At 33.3% G+C, this 22033-nt stretch overlaps 3 protein-coding genes across 3 annotated transcripts; 2 read left to right on the top strand and 1 right to left on the bottom strand.

Annotated features, from left to right (window-relative positions):
* HELRODRAFT_178176 (hypothetical protein) lies at window positions 1-3471 on the top strand (the record flags this gene model as incomplete). Its single annotated transcript, XM_009026311.1, has 4 exons — window positions 1-92; window positions 2284-2452; window positions 2769-3161; window positions 3304-3471. The coding sequence occupies 4 exons, from the start codon at window positions 1-3 to the stop codon at window positions 3469-3471; spliced, it is 822 nt and encodes a 273-aa protein (XP_009024559.1).
* Window positions 3472-8735: 5264 nt separating this feature from the next.
* On the top strand, window positions 8736-14690 carry HELRODRAFT_178175 (hypothetical protein; the record flags this gene model as incomplete). Its single annotated transcript, XM_009026310.1, has 8 exons — window positions 8736-9031; window positions 9108-9199; window positions 10405-10641; window positions 11548-11685; window positions 12131-12256; window positions 13362-13435; window positions 13671-13807; window positions 14318-14690. The coding sequence occupies 8 exons, from the start codon at window positions 8736-8738 to the stop codon at window positions 14688-14690; spliced, it is 1473 nt and encodes a 490-aa protein (XP_009024558.1).
* Window positions 14691-20962: 6272 nt separating this feature from the next.
* Window positions 20963-21205, bottom strand: HELRODRAFT_136586 (hypothetical protein; the record flags this gene model as incomplete). The annotated part of the gene is made up of 1 exon (XM_009026309.1): window positions 20963-21205. A coding segment is annotated over one exon (243 nt), but the record flags the coding sequence as incomplete, so codon positions are not given.
* Between the last annotated feature and the right edge of the window lie 828 nt (window positions 21206-22033).

Below are 22033 nucleotides of genomic sequence, written 5' to 3'. Positions count from 1 at the left end.
ATGGATGCTCCCACTTGCCTGCCATCCAATGGTCAACCATCGTCACCAGACATCTCAATTGCCTCTGGCTCCCAGATTAAAAGCATGGACTGGTCCACCTTAACTGCTCTTTTCTATAATCACCTTCCTTTTTACATCACACTCTAAGCAGACTATGCATCTACAAAAACACTTAAAATAAAATCCATCAATTTCACCAGAGCAGTTTGGTATGGATTTAAAGCCGAAACAGAAGCCACTCGAACAAATACAACATTTCCTCCTGACCTGCTAAGAAACCTTTCCGCAAAATTTGGATTCCAGCCATTTCATTGGGCAGACACATACACTCTAAGCCAGGTCCCTCGAAGAAAATTACTGACCTAATAAAACAGAGTGGTATTCTTCGATCTACCGATCCTTCATTAAACAATATTGCTATGCTCTCAGCTAGCATACAACTTAAGATCAATAGTTTCAAATCAACACGTTGGAAGGACATCCTCAACACTTTCAACTGAAACACTAACCCAAAGCTCCTTTGGAGCTCCATAAAATCCTTGAATGGAAAACTAAACAATACCAAAACAACGCCATCAGTTCCAACAACAAGCTTATCTCCAACAACCTGCATATGCAAATCATTTACTTCCCTCAAAAATGAGAACATTAACACAATGCGCCTATTGGGCACCATAAAATCTTTAAATGACAAACCTAAATAATACCATAACAACGCAAGTAAGCAGGACCACCACACGCGTCGTGAAGAATATAAACCTTGGCAATTACTCTATTTTTATTTTTGAACAGATTTTAACAGCCATTAAGCTTTCAAGGCAGTCAAAAGCTACTGGACCAGATAATTTAACCATCTTCAACCTCATAACATCTGCGCTCACAGGGAATTGTCAACCTAACCAAAATCTTCAACGAATTACTTCGTTCCTGCAAAATTCCAGACCTATACAAAAAAGCAAAAATAATTTCTGTACTTGAACCAGGTAAACCTGATAACGATTATGCTTAGCAATAAAGGTCTTACTTAGAAAAATGTCTTCTAAAAATCATCACCAAACATCACTTAACTCTGGCAAATCATCCACACGGCTTCCGACCGGCACATTCGACGCTATACTGACTTTACATCACCATAAGTTGACGGCATCAAAGGCCTCCAAGCGCTCAGTGAAACCACCAAAGAAACTCTGTTACAAATCTACAAAGCCATTGGTCGTCCAATCATAAAGTATGCTTGTCCTGCTTTGTCTCTACTGACGTCAGACTCCAACACCAACCAACTACGACGGTAACAGAATGCAACTTTACATTGTAACAGAACATCTGCTCTCTTAGTGTCTGATGCTCTTTGTGAGGTAGCATTCGGACATTCTAAACTTCCTATGGTGCTACAGTCTGCAGCACCCTTGCCACACCATTCTAACACAGGATCCTCCTTACCGCAACATGAAGGACACCCTACGTTCACCAACATTTTAATCGGGGCTTCCTACAAAACCACACTGAAGGCTGCATCTGTTATCGTTCACAACCAAGCTTCATTGTTTTTTACCAAGCTGGACCGCCGTCAAGTATTACCACGCTTCGGTGCTTTTTAATAAATGGCCGTCGCGACAAACAAATAGACAAGTCAGAAGAAAAAATTTGCTCCTGACAATCAGTAGCCTAGCCTGGCTCTGCTTTGGCCACAACATTTTTTTTAGTAGCTACAAATCCAGAATCAAAACAGTGGGCTCAACAAAATTTGTTCATTTTGCCATCAACATCCTGATGATGTCATTTCTGGTCAGCTGCCCCCTAAACCCGATCGCAGTGGCAAATTGGCTCCGCTCCCGTTTTATCCAATAAGCCGTTATCTAACGCAAAGCAACAACAACAACAAAACATTAAATTTATCTAAGTGATGTTTCTTTTGTTTAACTAGACTTATATATACTTCAGATATAATTTTTTCTAAATCATTTTTGACTGCTTCCTAATAATGAATAAGATTAAGGTTTGATTACTGTCCATCCTAAATGATAATTAATCAGTTGAGGTACTTTCGTGGTAAACTAAATTAAAAAAACTATCGAAAAATTTTAAATCTGCATACCTGTCTAACTGCATGTGAGCCAATAGATTAAGCGGGCATGAAGTTCAAGGGCATGGGCAAACTTGCCTTTGGCTTTTTAAATGACTACATTTTTGTTTGCAATTGAATTTTTGTTTAGTTAAATAAATTAGAACAAAGTCATCATTCAGAAATCATTGAATTGCAAAATGTTTGTAATCGTTGAACAGCATAACAAAGATAACGAGGAAAGCTCGTGAGTTTAATGTGGACAAGTCCGAGTCATTTGTAGGCAGGTTGCATTCATACTGGACACTAAAGAGGCAATCTAGAGATGGGTATCCACTGTTGAATTCAAGAAAGTTTGGTGAGAACATCAAAATTCTCAATGTTAATCAGGTTAATTTTTCTTTATTGAACTGAATGAAAATTTTGTTTGTGATTTATTCTGCAAGTTTATCTATTTTGAAATTTAAAAGCATCTCTTTGTAATTTTGATGACTATAATGTTGTACTGTTTGAAACTTTCTTCTTTATTTTAGTTGTAAAGTTTTTTTAGAATTGAATTACATAAAGTTCCATGACTTGAGGCTTTTACATTTTTTCAGCATCAGCACTTCAAAAGCAAAGCTGCTAACAATGTAATGAATTAATTATAATTACCAGTTTAAAATTTGAAAACTTTGTCAAATTTAGTCAAAATGGTTTTCAACAGTTTCTTGCAGGTCCCAACGAACAACAAGCGTCGAGTAAGGAACAAGAGAATAAAGATTCACACCAGCCTGACGATGTTGAAGACGATGACAGTCTTGAAAATGAAATAACTGAAGTTGGTTCTAACGGCACAAAAATCACACAACAAAGTTTAGAAACCGTGAATTCAAAGGAGAAGAAAGCTGATGAGATGGGTGCATCTAACGAGGATGTGGCCTGTAAGAACAGTAGTGATAATGATGATGTAATGAGCGACGTATGCGAAGACGATGATGACGAATACGAATCTTTTGTGGAACATTTGAGAATAAGCCACATGTTGAGGAGGGATTTGGAGAAGGTGCGACTGTTGATTGAATTGGTGAGGAAGAGAGAGAAATTAAAGGCTGAACAGGTCATCATCGTTTCGCTGTTCATTTATTCTATTTATAAATCATTTAAATAGTTTAAATGGTGCATAAAATTTTGCTTTAATCTAACGGTTAACTAAATTATTAGCATTTTTCTAATACTTTTTTTGCGGTCTTACTTTTCAGATTCGAGTTAGAGAAAAGCAATTTGAGTGTGAATTATCAGTAATTAATGAAGGTGCACATGCAATGGTTCAAATCATTGATGAAATCTTGAAGCATTTTAGTTCATTCCAGTCAAAGAAAGTAGAATCATTTTTTTTAGTTTTTTCAGTTTTCTATTATGATCATTAGGTAATATTTTATATTTTGTAGTTACAATTAAACCCAAATTGTGGCTGATGGTGTGACATTTTTTGAAGTTTCGGCCATATATTTTGTTTTTTATTTTTAACAATAACAACAACAAAAACAACAATAACCATATAAAGAATGTAAATAAAAAGAACATATCAAGAACACATATAAAGAACAAAATACATATAAAGAAAAAAAATAAAATATATATTATACAATTTGTCCTTTGAATAGATATTGGCAACATTTGTATATCATCCAGTCCTGGGCATGACATAAAACTTATAACTGGTGGTTTGTCGTCAGGATGGGTGTCCGGATGTAAAAACTTTCCCCAAATTATTCTATGCCACCAAAAACAAAAACAACGGCCCCTAGTCCCCAGCAGGCCTTAAGTGGTCAAGGAGTGCTAAGAATCCCTGGGAAATATGCAATAGCGGAGGGATGTTGCAGAAAAATTCAGAATGGCCCCTCTATGGTACTTAGACTTGGAACGCACAAAGAGCAAAAGTGAACAAATGAAATTTCTGTATCGTATAGCAAAACCAGCAAAGCGTACGAAAGAAGACATAGTTGGTGCCTCATGTATCAAAAACGACAAAAATGAGATGGTTCTTGAACAAGATGAGATCAAGCTACAGTGGAGAGAATATTTCAACCGTGTGTTAAATAAAACAAATCCCATCAATGTCAATTCTGACGCTCCCCCCATCGAAGTCCGATTTCAGACATCACTGTAGAGGAGCTTACAGAAGCTCTGAAAGCTATGAAGGATGGCAGCAGCAGGGCTTTCTGGACTCACAAATGACATTATCAAAGCATTTGGTACTGCAGGTATCCAAACGTTACTACAACTTTGCCGTAAAGTATGGAGAAATTGCTCAATGCCGACCGAATGGAACTATAGCATGACAGTTCCTCTATACAAAGGCAAAGGTGATCCATTGAACTGTTCATCATATCGGGGTATACGTCTGTTAGAACACTTCCTAAAAATTGTCGAGAAAATCATTGAGAAGATTAACGTCGTGCATCACAATTGGAAATTATCAATTTGGTTTCCTAGCAGGGAAATCAACAGTTGATGCAATTCACATTCTTTGGCAACTGCAAGAGAAGTATCTCGCAAAGCATCAACAACTATCACACATTATTGTAGACCTTGAAAAAGCATTTGATCGAGTTCCCAGTGAAGCAATCAGGTAGAATCTACGTCGACAACTCATTCCAGAATATCTTGTGATGGAAATGTATACGAATACTAAGACTCTCGTCAGCACAACGGTTGGAAACACAGATGCATTTGACATTGGCGTTGAAATTCACCAAGGCTCGATTTTCAGTCCACTGTTATTTATAACTGTGATGGAAGAAATCACAAAACTGATACGCACTGGTGACATTTGGAATCTAATATATGCTGATGATATCGTTTTAACAGCCACGTCTGAGCAGAATGCAGCACAGATGTTTGAAGATTGGAAAACCAGACTCGCCAATCATGGATTCAAAGTCAACATCAGCAAAACCAAAGCAATGAACACTGGTGAACCCATCTAATCCACAGCTACTGGACGATGGCCCTGTTCAGTTTGTAAAGCTGGTGTAAATAACAATTCAATCAAGTGTCAGCAGTGTAACCAGTGGTGTCATAAACGTTGTTCAAAAATAATTGGTACTTTATATAAAGTGTCCAATTTTGTTTGTCCTGCTTGCGAAAATCCACAACAACAAATAGGAAATAGCACTGTTTTTGAAGCCATTAAGGTAGAGAAAGTCACATTGTTTCATTATCTAGGGAATGTTCTGGCTTGTACTGGAACAGCTGAAGCTGCCGTTCGAGCACGCATATGTGCAGCCTGGAATAAATGGCGTCTTCTTGCCTCTATATTGATGTGGCGTGACATCCCACTACCACTACGATCAAGACTTTATAAATCTGTAATACGTCTGGTGTTGTTATATGGTGCAGAAACATGGCCAATGACAACCAAACTGGAACAACAACTTCAACGAACCGACATGAAAATGCTCCGATGGATGCAACGAATTAGTCTGAAGGACCACATCAAATCTACCGAAATCCTGCGTCGTGCTGGTTTAGATGATATAAAGGACGAATGCCAGCAACACCGTCTGCGGTGGTTTGGTCATGTCAAACAAAGTGAAAACAGCGCCATAATTTCTCTTGCAGATGTTGAAGTACCTGGCTCACGCCCCAAAGACCGTCCAAAGAAGCCCTGGTCGCAAACAATCGAGCAAAACATGAAAGCTTTAAATTTAAATGAAATGGATACAACTGATCGTCTAATTTGGCGCAAAAAGTTGATGGCAAAGAAAACAACGTCCTACCTCGGGGAACTGGATCTCTGGACGCTAAACAAAGATTGATTGGTTGGACATTTGTATATCATCATTAATTATAGCGCCATAGAAAGCGATTGAGGCGCATTATTATTATTACAACAAACACCCGTTGTATCCGTGAATCAACGCTTCACAAACTTATTTGCGTTTGATAGGTGGAGATCTCCATTCGAACCGGGACACTGCATCAGCAATGCCAGGCACCTTAACCATTACACTATTGTTCTGCCACTTCCGCCATCACAGTTTGACCCTAGTCTTTAAATTTTTTTAATTTTTTCAATTTTCTATCTAGTTCTAATTTTTCAACTGGTTCGAACCACAGATTTAAAACAAATAATTTAAAATTCATTTATTTTTATTTTAACTTAACTTAACTTAAACTTTTAAAATTACCACAATAAAAAATATTGTTATAATTTACCATCAAGCTTCTACTTCCAAATCTGTTTTTAATTTTTTTTTAAATTATTTGTTTCTGTCATTTTATATTTAATCATGTCAATAGTGGAAAACCACTTTTGCATTTATTCAAAATTTTCATGAAAACTGAAATATATTGGATAAAATGTAGAAATTGTGTTTAACAGACTTCAGGGTAATTGACTTAGCACAACGTTTGTCTACAAGAATTTTTTTAAATTACAACCATTTCGACTCGTCTCTGTTTCAAAGCTAAAACTTTTGCTGTTCAAAATTATTTCCATAATTCTTGAGCATAAAAAATTGTTGACTTGAATAATTAGGAAGAAGCAAATTGTTGAATGTTAACAATTTTAGTTCAATAAAATCAAATTTTCTTAAATTTTTTTTATGCACTTGTTTTTTTAATCAAAATTCCAAATAATGTTAGTTTTTTAAAACCTTGTTAGAATATATTTAGGCTTGCACATGACTTTTAAAAATTATCAAACTTTAGTGATCAACTTATTTGATTGTATGGTTCCAGGGATTCAGCATTTATATTTATAAATAAGTTATGTTTATTCATCTTGCGAAAGGTGAATTATAACTAAAATATATTTTCTAATTATATACAATCGGACCCCCGAATAACGATTTTGATGGTTACAGAAAAAAATTTATTATATAGAACTTTCGTTAAATAGAGTTTGTTTGGGGGAAAAATTATATATTGCCTAAAAGGTATTTATATGCTATATATTTATGAAAACAATCTCCTAATAATTTATTTTGATAACAGAAAGTAATAATACATGGTATAATTGTAAAATATAAAATTTTAAAAGTGAAATTTATTCTTCGTTCCATGCAACGATGATTCCGATTTCATTGAATTAATCGAGGTAGGATTCGCAAAAATTACTATAATACTTGAACAAGAAACGATAAATATTGTTCTAAGGAAAGTAAAGTAGTACAAAAACGCCGCTCATATCAATTCATAAAATGTTTGCTGGTTTGATATTTCTTTTATCTTTTATCTTCCTTGTAGTTGAACTATTTTAAATGAGCTGAATTATTTTGTCAATATTTTGATCATTGACTTCAGCTAAATCAGCAAGTTTTTGATTTGTAATTTTAATTACGAAGAGCGTATCATAATTTGTAAATGGTTAATTGGAAGGAATATTTCATTTTGTTGTGCCTTTTCAGGTGCTGGCATTGTTTGAAGATTTGAAGATTAAATTGAACAGAGGGCAAGTTGCCCATCCTGCTGAATTTGTTGACGAACTAAAGTCAATTCTGCTTAATTGTTCGGAAGAAGAAACTCAACTAATAAAGCAGAAAGTGATTACAAATTTATAATTAGTCTTCATGTTTTTGTTTGAAACACTGCGTTTATATTTTATCATGTCTGGTTGTTGTTGTAGCTTGCCACTAGGCACCCATTCTAAACTAAGCAACTTTCAGTAATCAAGCCGCGGCCACCGGGTCTGCCCAAAAGTCGGCGGTAGTGACAGTTGTGGGAGTGGCAGAGCAGTTGAAAAGGTGTTGAGTAGTGTGGTGGGGTGAGTGACAGAGGTTGCATTGGTCGAGGATGGTGTTATTTATGTAGCGGAGGCAACTATTGAGGTGGGTAGAATAACTGCAGCAAAGCTGTGACAGGATGGTTCTTGTTTTGGAAGCGAGTGGTGCTTCAATTTTGTGAAAGGAGGTGGATGACTTTTGAGCAGTGGGTTGGATTCTAAAGAGTTGATAGTATTGACGATTGTGGAAGCGTGGATCTGACGGAGTAAAAGTTGATGATGGGGATGGGGACGAAAGGTTTGAAAAAGTTTTTTTTAGTAAGTTTTACGGAAAACTTTTAATTTAGAGGGTGGTTCTCAACATTCGGAGTGCTACGATTTTTTGATACCATTGTCCGAGTTGTGAAAATCTTTTCGTGCATAGATCTGAGCAAACTAACTCTTGTGCGATAATTTTGTTTGTTGTTTGTTCATACTGACCTTTTTGTCCGTAATATTTTTTTACAGATTAGAAAAGTTATTTTTTGATGGATTTAGTATAGCAATTTCGTACCATGCACCTGATTGCTGTAATTTAAGAGTTTTGGGTTTTTAGATAGTAGGTCGAATTCTTAAATGATTTGACAGCTTGATCAATACGTTTTTGTAGGTCTTGTCATTGGGTCTGATTCCATGGATTTTTGTTCAACAACCATTTTCTTCTCAGCAACAAATTTTTGCACAACAACTGTCAACCATACAACAACAAAATTCACTTTCAACTTTGCATAGTTTGTATTCTAACCAAGAAAGCAACAAAAAAAATGATGACTGCGATTCAAAAGGTTCAGTGATTTGTTTTCATTTAAAAATATGTTTTAGTTTTTTTTCATTCACGCAGACACTTTGAGAACGTCGAATGTAAAAGTTACAAATCAATCAAAAAGTGTTAGAAAGAAAAGTGGCAGCCCAAACACAAAAAAGATGACCAGCATAACTTCTAAGAACAGCGTTTTATCACCTACTAGCAGTCAAAGAAGAAGAAAATCATTAACTCAGCTGACTTCAAGCTCAGATACAACTCAGTTGACTTCAAGCTCAGTTGCGACTCAGCTGACTTCGAGCTTAGCTGCTATATCTTCTGAACTACCATTGGATGTTTCTACTGCAGTGTCACATGTTTTATCATCATCTGGTCCGTTAACAGTTACAACAGCATTATCCTCAAACTCTTTGTCAGTTGTCATGCCAACATTCATTCAAATGTCTGGTTCACCAGTGTAAGTTTAGATGATTTATATTTCAGTTTTTTTTATTTTAGTTTGTAAATTGTTTCATTAAAAACTATTTCTTCAGGCTCAGTCACTCGACTCTATCATCTCCACTGCAACCTACTCAGTTGCCTGGCAAACAAACCAGAAAACCAAGGAAGAAGATGAATGAGTCTGGTATGTTTTTTGTTTACTTACAATAACTGATTCTATATTATAAACGCTCGTCAAAGAGAAACACATCAAACTATTATTCGTCCAGAGTAATTTTTCTGAAATAGTCTAAACATTTTAACTCAAAGGGAGTCAACATTAACAATGAGTCAACAAATATAATGCATTTAACCAGCGCGTGACATTTAATGGTTGATCAATTTTAACAAGCAGCAGTAAGGTACTGCATTGTTGCAAAAACTTGTAGTCGTAATTATTCAGTGTCTTGTGACGCCATATTTTAAAATTTTATAAACAGTGGCAAGATTAAAAAAAATTTTTTTTGGATTACAGTGAAGTTTCCATTGACAGGCGTTATCGAAATTAAGATTGTGACATCATTCGTCATTAGTTTTTGGCCTTATTTGTAATTTTTTTCATTCTCTCATTTATTGATTTATTGCGTTGTACTTAATGTAATTGTTCCATAATTATATATCTCGCTTTGCAATGACGGGATTCAGATGCAAAGATATTCTCGTTTTTCATGTAGCAGGCGTGCAAATTGTCGGATCAGTTGTTTGCACCAATTTTAACCAAACAATCATTGATTGATCAAATTCTGTTTGTTTTCTTTAAAATTTCCATGTTTGTCGGTTCAGCTTTTTAAGTAAAGTAATAAGTACATTCTCGTTCCACAGCAATTTCAGATTTATAACTTTATTGGTTTTTTTTTGAAGCATGATGTTAAAATCTATTACATTTTATTGTGTCAGAAGTCCACGAATGGACAGAATGGACAGGAGTCCAATAATTAACCAGATCGATGTGACTGAGTCCAAATGCGAAGGGATCCACGTCAGTCATATGCAATGTGTTTAATGCCGGATTTGCTCGCATATTTACGTATCTGTGTGTGTCGTCGGTACATCTGAAGCAAGTGCATAAAGGAGAATAAATAACTTTTAACCTTTTTCATTTCTACATCGCCACTAAAAATGTAGCGCTAGCTACCGGCTATCTCTCTGGACAGAATTCATTACCTCGAAAATACTTAGCAAATAAATTCAAATTTGTTTTGCCAGTCCATTTGCACTAATCATAAATGTCATTGACCTAGATTTGGCCTTAATTCTTTTTTGAACGAGCTTCTCAAATATATTAAAGTGTGGCATCTAACAATTACTCATACATTATTATGCAAAACTTTTCATTTTTCTCTTTCTCAGGGGACAAAATTAACAACAGCAGTAGCAGCAATCGGAATGCAGCTAAAAGTGGCAACCCTAAAAAGTTGCGCGGTGGATCAAATGAAAAAGAAGCTTTCTTTGAGAAAATGGTCTATAAAAGAAGAATGAACAAAAAATGCAGCAAGAAGAACCAAGACAGTAGTGTTGAACAGGATCATCGACATAAAGATGAAAGCGATGATAATAACAGCCCTGGAAACGGACTAACTTGTGGAGGTATTCTGAGATTTCTCTTGTAGTCATGTTGCTGTTGTACTTAAAAGCACTAAATAGTGTTAATGTGAAACTTTAGTTTTTATTAGGGTTGGCTTACTCTTTTACTTTTTTCAAAACGGTTGTGAAAATTAATAATTTGGTTCGTTTTGCACACTTTTCGATCATGGAAGTACTGCCGTCATAACGCTTATTTAAATTTTTTTAATGATCAATTATATTTTATTTGGCATTTTGCAAATTCTGGATTCATAGTGAACTTCATCGGCCATCTGCTGTAACAGTCACTTTTCAAATAGCTCTGCCGGTTAGAAATAGCTTGGTAGGTGAAACATCATATTATTTGACTAAACAGCTAGTGTTAGTATCGGAGATTTGGGGATGAAGCGACTATCCAGCGTGGATCTGGTCGGTCCAGCTTCTCAAATTGACAAAGCAAGTTTGCTGTTCACTCCTGCTCGGTCGTGTAGAGAATTCATCATTAACTCAATGAATGCCAATTTCATCATTAACTCAGTGAATACCAATTTCATCATTAACTCAGTGATGTGAACCGAGGAAAGCATTTTGAATTCTTTCTTAAAAACCTTTATACAAATTCAGAATTCAGTTACAAATATAGACACCAATCCTTATTTAACTTTGCTGAAAAACAGTTGACTTTTACAATGTTTTAAAGCCTTCATATATTTTCTAATAATATACTGTTAAAAAGTTTTCAATTTTTTAACTTGGTTGTGCTGTTATTAAACACGGGAAATCGGTAAAAAAATATTTGTCGATAGGAATTGTCAATGTTGTTATTAAAATTGAAAACAATGGAGTAACATGAAACGTGGGGTGGGCTTAGCTTTTAGTTATTGACACTCATATTAACGATTAATAAGTGATGCACGTTTGTTCACACAGTGATGAATGAAAGTTTCCAGAAGTACAGGACAGTTACTTCGGATGACGACCTCGAGAATGAAGGTGCCAATTTACTTAGAGTTGCTACACAAAAAGATCAAATTTCAAAACAACAAAGGAAGAAACACTGTTCAAAAAGTTTGATACTTAATATATTTTTACGATAATATTACTTTTTAAACCAGATACCATCATATTGTTCAATAAATCGCCAGCAGTGCTTGAGTTTATAATCAAAAGCAATAAATTTTAAGAAAATGTGGTCTCTCTTTGCAGAGAATTTCTTAATTTTATTAGAAGATCTTTGTCGAGTAATTTTTAACAGGGAGTAAAATATTTTTAGAAATTGAAAATGACAAATGGTTGGAGTTTGTCGGAAGATTAGTTAATTTAATTAATATTATTAATGATTTTAATATACGATAATATAATATAATATTAAAATGCAATATAATCATAATATTAATGTTATAATAATTTAGTAATTAAACTCAGGAGTTTAATGTCAGAAAGAATTGTTTTAAACTGTTTTATACTGTTAAACAACTTTGATACAATTTTAAACGTAATTAATTTGCTGAAGGCTGTGAACTGGTAGAGACAAGATCATTATCATCATCGGAGGTAGACAACATTGAGGATATGATGGAAGATGATGAGGCAAGTAATGAAGAAGACGACGACGACGAAGAAGAAGATGATGCTAACTGTAAGTCTATTTTTTCAATCGGTTCAATTTAATTAGCAATGTTTGGCATTCATTTTAAGCCGGTTGAAGTTCTATCTGATCGTAGATGTATAATTTAAAAAACTTCCGACTCAGCGAACCTGGATTGAAATAACATTTGCAAAACTGTACACTTTACAGAAATAAAAATCGAGTGCTGTGAAGAATTGAATATACTAAAAAAAACAACCGTATCCTAATGAGGGATAAATCTAGGATGAGTTTAAAGAAATCAGTTGGAGTTCTAAGCCGAGACAATTTGAAAAAAGTATTTTAATTGAGAAATGCTGATATTTTACGGAAATTTGGGAAGTAAAGTGATTTTAATTACCTTTATCATGTTGAAACTTGGGCTACAGAATATGTCCAATTGTCCATTGATTAATTGAATGACTGATTGATTGATCGGCTGCTCGATTAATAGTTCATTTTAGTTAACGAAGAATATTGTTTTAATTATCAATGAAATATCTTCAACTTATAAATCTATTCCGAATTTAACAATTTAACAAGTTACATTAACATTCCATATTTAAATTATTGGCTAATGGAAACATTTCAAATTCTAAAAAAAATTGTAGCGATCAAACTGTTAGATCGTTTGTTCACCGTGGTTATAAGAGTTCGTTAATTTATCGACTGCAAACCAAACGTCAACTACAGTCACTTGAAACTTCGATCGAATCAGTCCACTGTGTCATTGTCCCCACTTACAATTTGTTGCTTTTGTCCTTCAAATTGTCTCATGAGTGCTGCATGACATTGAAGACTGGGTTTTTGGTAATAGAAGAACAATATTGATGCTAAATATTGACGACCTTCAACACGTGCTTGCAGTACAACTGTTAAGAACAGTGCCGCTCTTTGACCATTATAATCTCACTTAACCATTAAATGTTATAGCATTAAAAATGGAAAAGTGCTGTGGTGTTTTGTGTATTATTAAACTCTGATAATTGAATTTTCTTCACGAACGTGTGAATGTTATTTGGAGTCAAGACAACATAAATCACTATTTAATCGTTGCTTTTGAGTTCAGTCGTTAAATTTTTTTTCTACGTATTTTTCTTACATTTGCAATTGTCAGATAGTTGCATGGATTACAAAGCGTACGATGTCGTTTGGGCCAAGTGCCACAAACATCCGTGGCAGCCGGCAATGGTGAGTTCAGTTTGCTGTGGACTGACTAGTTTGTTGCTAATGATTTCCTGATGTAGTCAGTTGTTTATGAGATATTTATTTTATGCTTTGCGTAGATTTTGTATGTCTATGTTTGTGGAATGCATAAAATTGTATTTTTGGAATGCATTATAGCTCATGAGTTAGTTTACTTTTTTAAAAGACGTGATTCATCGAGTTTTATTGAAGTTTTAATATTATTATAAATTACCATCAGATAATTCCTTCAGCACCTGTAACACCTCCTCCGAACCTCTGCATAAACATGCCGACCATTCCACAGGAGACCGTTGATATCATAAGCAACAATCACCTATTGAAATGTGTTGTCTTTTTTGATGCCAAGTCATCATGGTTTGTTTCTTTGCGGCATTTCTTTGCCAATAAACAATATAATGTAATAATGGTAAAATTGGTAAAATAAGTTGAAATTTTTAACCAAAGTTCAGTTCACACCATTCGTAACATTGAAATGTTGAAAAATTAATTTAATTTAGAATTAGGTTAAAACCCAGCACAAACCAATCAGAAATTTTAATAAACAGAAAGTACTCACTTCTTAATGACAACCCAAATGCATATCAACAAATTGTAATGAGTTTCAGCAGATAGTCTCCTAAACGTAGATGAAGCTGTTTATGCCTGTGGTCACTCTGCTTTGATGGTCCATTTTGAATTTTGTTGAAAATGAGTGATAATATTATAAAAAAATATTTAGCGATCTTTCGTTATTAGAACAGTTGAAATGTGCAATCGATTAATTACGCCTTCCTACAAATTGATTTTTCAATGTTAATTTAGCTTGAAATTCATCACAAATTTGACGATTTTTCTTGTTCTTTTAATATCTGCAAACATTTTTAGGAAGTGTCTCTCCGTGAAGAAACTCCTGCCCTTAGGCGTGGATGCATGCATCGACAAGTCCAAGTTGTTGAGTTGTAAGAAGATGAGCAGCAGAAGGTTGATGCAGAGTGCTTACGATAAAGCACTGATGCATCTACACTCGAAGCGAGATTACACTGATGATGGCGTTAATTCCCAACAGCAGCAGCAACAATATCAACAGCAACTTCAACAACTGCAGCAACAACTTCAACAACAAAATCTTTGTGGATTTGAAAAAGTTTTGAAAGCTGACGATAATTTATCAAACAATAGAGAAATATCAACTCATGAAAATAATGTCTATCCCGTTGACGTTGAGTCTCAAAAATCACCTTCCTACCACGAACACTAACACCAGAGCCCTAATGTACAACAGCTCTTTAACAAGTATACAATTTGTACACACAATTACCGACTAGTAAAAATTTCAGAAAAATATTATTTGAGTCGAGTTGTCAAAATGGACGAATTTTTGTAATCAAGCTGCTTTTATTGTTGACTGGTTTTGTGGATTAATCGTGTTCATTTTGAAAGCTGCGTTCTCATTTTGTTTATTTTGTGTTTTTCGAACGTAACATAATTATTCCGCTCTTGAACGTTTTTCTTTTGTTTTTATTACTTATTTTTATGCCACCAAAACTGACTTTTTTAAAATACGAAAAAATGTTTTTAAAGTTACAGTATAATGCAATAAATAGTATTTATAGTTTAGGTCATTTATAGTCATCTATCTACTCAAGTGTGGTTTTTGGAGCCAAACATTTTTTATTATGTTCTGCGATTTTAGAATGGCGAGTTCTGGTTGCAAATTTAAAAAACTGCTGAAAGCCTTCAAAAGTTTGAATAAAATTTTTGGTTTCTTCTCTGTTTTAAGCAAAGGTGGAATGATTTAATAAATTATTTTGTATTTTTTGGAATGCTGAGACATGCCAATCCTAAGTGCTGTACATTTGTGTTCGATGAATGAAGGGAAGAATAACACTAAAAATTAACAAAAACCTTTGTTCCATTAAAATTCATTTGTCGTTAAAATTTATTGTTTACATTTATTATTTAATTTTATTTATTAATCAATTTATTCATTAATTTAATTAATTCGTTCAATTAAACGTTTTCTTAGCAATAAATCTAAATGTTTAAACACTTATCGAATAGGACACGCACGCAAAATACAACTTGAGAATTTCAGCTGGAGGAGGTAGATAAAAATTGTAAAATATAGAACATCACATGGTAACACGACGGAGAGGCAAGTATATAAAATGAAGGGGGATTGAGGGGGATTAAGTTTTCTGCTTCTAGAAATTCAGTTCTCAATTTCAATCAACACTTCCAATAAATAACGGGCTTGCCTAATTGGTTATTTACACACCAAAAATCCAAGTTAAAAATTAGCAGTCTAGTTACTTGACTAAGCACAAGGCAAATCAGCAGCTAGGGAGTTTGTAAAGTTTGACGAATAGGACACGCACGCAAAATACAACTTGAGAATTTCAGCTGGAGGAGGTAGATAAAAATTGTAAAATATAGAACATCACATGGTAACATGACGGAGAGGCAAGTATATAAAATGAAGGGGGATTGAGGTTTTTTACCGTAAACTCAACGTTTTAATTTATCTAAACTACAAAAATTCAGTTCTCAATTTCAATCAACACTTCCAATAAATAACGGGCTTGCCTAATTGGTTATTTACACACCAAAAATCCAAGTTAAAAATTAGCAGTCTAGTTACTTGACTAAGCACAAGGCAAATCAGCAGCTAGGGAGTTTGTAAAGTTTGACGAATAGGACACGCACGCAAAATACAACTTGAGAATTTCAGCTGGAGGAGGTAGATAAAAATTGTAAAATATAGAACATCACATGGTAACATGACGGAGAGGCAAGTATATAAAATGAAGGGGGATTGAGGTTTTTTACCGTAAACTCAACGTTTTAATTTATCTAAACTACAAAAATTCAGTTCTCAATTTCAATCAACACTTCCAATAAATAACGGGCTTGCCTAATTGGTTATTTACACACCAAAAATCCAAGTTAAAAATTAGCAGTCTAGTTACTTGACTAAGCACAAGGCAAATCAGCAGCTAGGGAGTTTGTAAAGTTTGACATCTCGCTGACCTGCTTTTAACTAAAACAAGACAAAATATTGAGTAAGCTTTTGTTACATCAATATAATAAATACGTTATGTTCAATAAAATAATTGAGAAAATTCTCATCGTTATCAAAGCTCACTATAGTGTCGCAAGTGTCATAACGTTCATTTTATCTTCAAATTCTAAAAACACGTTGACCTTGTCGTTTTTGTTTTTTTAATGATGTTAATAATGACTCTTGATATTTTTATAATTTCTTGACACCACCACTCAATCTTAATTAAAATTTTTAAAGACTTTTTCTTAAGTATATTCACCACGTCATGTTTAAGGATTTACTTCGCTACACAACACGATTCCGAGTAGGTTGTTTTATGCTGTTCTTCCCGAAAATGTTTCTGCCTTCTTCATACACCTGGACTTTCCAGTGGCATTTAAGTTTTCTGCTTCTAGATTAGATCAAATAATAAACTATTTCTTCATCTCTACAGATAAAGATAACATATGGTAATTTTTTCCTTGGCATTGCTCAGATTCAGTTTATTTTTATCCGATCACCATAATCTAATACGACTAAAGTTAACGTGGTTCGACAAAATGTATAACTGTGCACTATTTCATTTCGCTTGCACAAAAATGTTTTAGCACACAGTAACCAAATTTCCTAAGAAAAACTACAATTAAATTACTTTAGTTCGAAATAAACAAAATCAAGCGTCATCTTCCACATCGCTGACATTATACAGTATCTAACGTCACATGCACATTTAGTTCTTCATCGGCAAACAAGTAGGCAAAGAGATTACCTACGTAGAAGGAATCATGAAGATTCTATAAAATTCCGCAATAGACTCGCGATCGTCTTCTTTGGACAATATCAAAAATTTATAAAGAGCTCAATTATATCTCAGGCAGGACATGATGTATACAAGAAGCGCTGTTTTTGAAACATTTCGTCAAAAACAAGAAATCATAATGGTGAATAAAAGAATGAACAAATGGATGAACAGACGAATTTGTTATTAAAGTTCAACCTAATCTTTATTGCTTCATTTAAAAATGTAAAGGAACAAATAATTCGCATTTGCATTGCAGCGCATTGCATTAAATGATAGCATAGGAGGAATTATATATACATATAGTATGTATTGTATATACATATAGTATGTATTGTATAATATATATATATATATATATATATATGCGTATGTAATGTTGTTCACAAACACCAATTAAAAATATAAAATGAAAAAAATTTGTCATTGTTATTATTAAATTACAAACGAATTAATTTACATTAATAAATTGAAAAGTTAGAATTGTTTGAATGCATTAATAAAAAAGTGAACAAATTGCAATGTTCAAAAGTAGACATTTATTTGCACATGAACAACACAAAAACAACACATAAACACGTAAAATAATTTTAAAGAATACACAGAAAAATAAAAATAACACAACATTTACACATGTACAAAGAACAAACACGCAAAATAACTAAAACAAGATATGATTATTAATACAAAACATAATTTGATCCTAGAATCGTAAAAAGCAATAAATAAAAGATAACAGTTGATTATGTGAACTAAATAAAATAAAGCAAGTGGTTGAATAACAAAAAAATAATAAAAATAAATAAACTGTGCCTATGATGAAGGTTATGCATATTCACTAAGCGTACATCCCACTTGCACAGACCACCAACCATAAAAATCCAAGTAGTTAATTTAAAAAATATATATACCCATTTCAACTGATAATTTAAATTTTGAAATAAACTAAAGCTATCTATAAGTAATGCAAATTTCTTATAATTGAAGGTTTTTTTTTCATATGGAAACCCTTCTTAATAATATTTGACAGTTGGCTTGTAAAAAAGCAAACCATCGAACATTTCCATTTAGAAACCACTTGATAGTAACTTTGGTGTTAATTCAACAGGTACATACAGGCAAGCCTATACTCTCCTTCACTCTTTAAGTAAACAACAGAACTATGCAATAATAAATAAAACTGAAAAATCGGTTAGTTTGCCAAATTTGAAAAACACGTACAAAAAAGAATTTAAATCATACCAAGTAGATTTTATATGAACAGCAGATGAAAAAAATTGTTGTGCCCCATCTTTTCAAAACATTCGTATAATCAGTTGCCACAATTCTATAAAATCATTACATTAATTGAGCTGTTCATCACAGACACAAATCAAACCGTGTAACCAACGCCGTGAGAAGCATAACTAAACAATGGATTAATGTTACTGATTTAATAACAAAATAATATCCCGTTGTGTAATGCGAATGCACAAGTGCAATCCAATGTACGCAAAAAACAAAAAAGCTACAAAAAAGTAACTTGAATTTTAACTCCGAATAATGACTTCAAAAGTTTTATAAATTTGTAAGCTGTGATTGCAATAAAATAAACTAACGTTCAGCTAAACTTGAATTACAAATTTGTTATAAAACGATTGTTTAAAGATTTTACATATAAACGTATGTATGAATGTTTTTTGTAATAACATTCGTTAAACTAAAGTAATACATTTAAAAGTAACAACACTACACTAATGTATATATCACACATACATTCATGCACGCATCCTCTCCTCAGTCCTCAACCTCATACATGACATGAAAATGTGTCACCAAGCTAATAGGAAAGTGGCAAAACCTGGGTGAAAAGCTGATTATTAATTGATAAAAAATGAAGATGTGCACCACGGGGATCGCGAGCAAGCATTCACACACACACACATACACACACACACGCACGCATACACATCACACACACACAATAAAGTTAATGTATGAGATGATCAACTGAATGAATGAAGGAACAAATGAGCGAAAAATCGTGGTATTAATTTTAGTTATTAACTGGAACAAAAAAGACTCATTACTAATTATTAACTGACAAACAAGAAAAAAATTTACAATTAAAATAATAATTACTTAATAATCATAATAATAATATACAAAAAAAGCAAAACAAACATGTGAAAATATGACAAAAAAACAAATGGAAATCCAATGTAAACAAACAAACATGCGACTGTAGGTTGACAATAACAAAAAAATTTGCAATATATACACACGCACACACACATATATGCACGCACTCACGCAAAGTAAGATACTTACAATTATATAATTAATGTAGTAGATTATATGCAATGGTAATAATAACAAATAAAATGTAACAAAAACAATAATAACAACAACAACAGTATTAACAATAATAATGTGAATAATAATGTCAACAGGTGACAGGCCCATACACAACAAAGGACCGACCGACCCTCACACTCTCGTCGATTGGATTACAAATATTTACAAATAATGAAGGAAATGTTAATGTTGGTTGGACCATCCCTCGTCATCATCAGCACAAGCTTGCAGACTTTTGAAGAAGATGACGACGAAGAGTGCATCTCACCGCCTATCGTGTTCATCATCATCACCACCACCACCATCACATCATCATCATCATCATTATTATTATACAATTGTTGCGAGGATTGAAAAAGTTACATGATATGATGAAAAATGATGATGATGATGATGATAAGCACACAGTTAACGTTAATTAGCTACGAAGAAATGAAATATATTTTCGTAGCGATTCACCTCTGAAAATGTAACATTGCTAACACAAACCGAACTCATAATAATAATAACAACAACAACAACAATAATAATAATAACAATGAAAACAACAACAATACCATATGATGGTGATAACAATGAAATAATATCAATTTCCAACAAAAATATCAATTAATAAAAATAATTATATAACAATAATTTCAGTTACAAAAATTAATATAAGAATAAATTGTGACAAGCCAATAATAATAATAATAATAATAATAATAATAATAATAATAATAATAATCCTGATGATGACGTCGAGAAAGCAACGATGACAAGATGGCGGATGTAGACAGACAGACAGACAGAGATAGAGAGAAAGAGAGAGAGGGAGAGGGATGGTGTTGCTGTGTTGAACACTGATCACTCGCTGTCTTGCTTCGTTTGTTCCAAGGCACTTGCTCTACATATGGGACAAGTCTGATTAGCCTGCATATGTGTAAGTGAGTGCTCGGGTGTGTGATACAGTTTAACTTTAAATAACATAAATAAGTAACGAATTTTAGCTCATGCACCCCCTATAAATACTTATCCAAATTTCCATCCAACCAACAACAACATTTTTTAAATGTGGAAATCACAGACTACCAAAGTGTTATGCCACTGTAGCAACAAAGTTTTTGGTTCGATCAAAAAGTGACAGACAATTTCTTTTAAACGTTATTTAACTAACCATCTTTTTGCTTTAAAAAAGAAATTCAATTTTTGGTGAAAAATTTTTTAAAAAAGTTACCCCGCAAAAAATTGTTTAAAAAATCGAAATAGAAATGCTGTGCAACTCACGATAACCGCATCGACCACTATTCCATAGTGAACACATCAACATCTAAACCAAATAAATACAATAAAAAAAATAAACAAAAGGAAAAACCTTGAGCCACTTATCGACACATTTTGCATGGAACTGGTGAGTGCATGGTAGAACTCTAAGCATCTGTTGATCTTCAAAGTCACACATACAGACGACACACGATGTCTGCATGTCCGACGCCGGTGAAGATGATGATGTTGAAAACCTGTACACTGTCAGCTTTTCAAATTCACTCTTCGTCAGTCCCCGAGGCTTGCCACTTCCACTTAATCTTTCGGCAAGATTCAACAAAGCCTGTAGAAACCATATTAATGATGTTTATTTTAATTTTTTCATTTGGGTTTCTTAATTTAAAATATTCAAAACTTTTAATTATTTAAATGTATTTAATTTGTTTAAATTCTTTAATAATAATAATAATAAAAATAATAATATATATATATCATCTCACCCCCAAAATTGAAATAACCTCTTTTTTCTACTATATGATAAAAAACAGATTTTCACTAACAGGAAATTAAATACTTCAGTAAGTCACTTTTTTTAAATTCAGCTCTGTCAAACGCAGAGCTGCTTATGCAGAGCTGCTTGCAAGTTATTATTCTATACCTATGCTTAAACAAATGTGCCGCAAAGACTGTAGTATTCACACCACATGCAAGCACTGCAATCATACAGGTATGATGGTCTTTGAGAATCGGACGGACAGTGTTTCAACCATGCCATCAAGTAATAGCAACGCAAGACAAGGTACATCTACTGAATGCTAGACTAATTAAACTGAACTATACAGAAAAAGAAACAAGACTGAGAAACCTGGAAAAAGAGTTAGGAAATAGGTGGGATGGAATAAAATAACAAAATGATTTTGGAATGGACAAAAATAAAGTGGACTGGACACATCAAAAGATTGAAAAGGATAAATTGGTTGATTTAATTTAAAAATATTTCATTAACTGAGTACAAAACTAAAGATGTTAAAGCCTCAAATTATTACTTCACATAGCACACAATACAAGAAACATAATTTTTAGATAACATCTCACAAAGTCCATCCAAAAATTATTTGTTACATTGTCATAAAGTGTGCAATATTTCAATGAAAAAAAAAATAATAAAAATTTCAAC

This window comes from Helobdella robusta (assembly GCF_000326865.2).
Source record: "Helobdella robusta unplaced genomic scaffold HELROscaffold_46, whole genome shotgun sequence".
NCBI classification, from domain to species: domain Eukaryota; kingdom Metazoa; phylum Annelida; class Clitellata; order Rhynchobdellida; family Glossiphoniidae; genus Helobdella; species Helobdella robusta.
The sequence above is the reverse complement of the archived record's forward strand: the minus strand, read 5'-3'. Positions and strand labels throughout refer to the sequence as shown.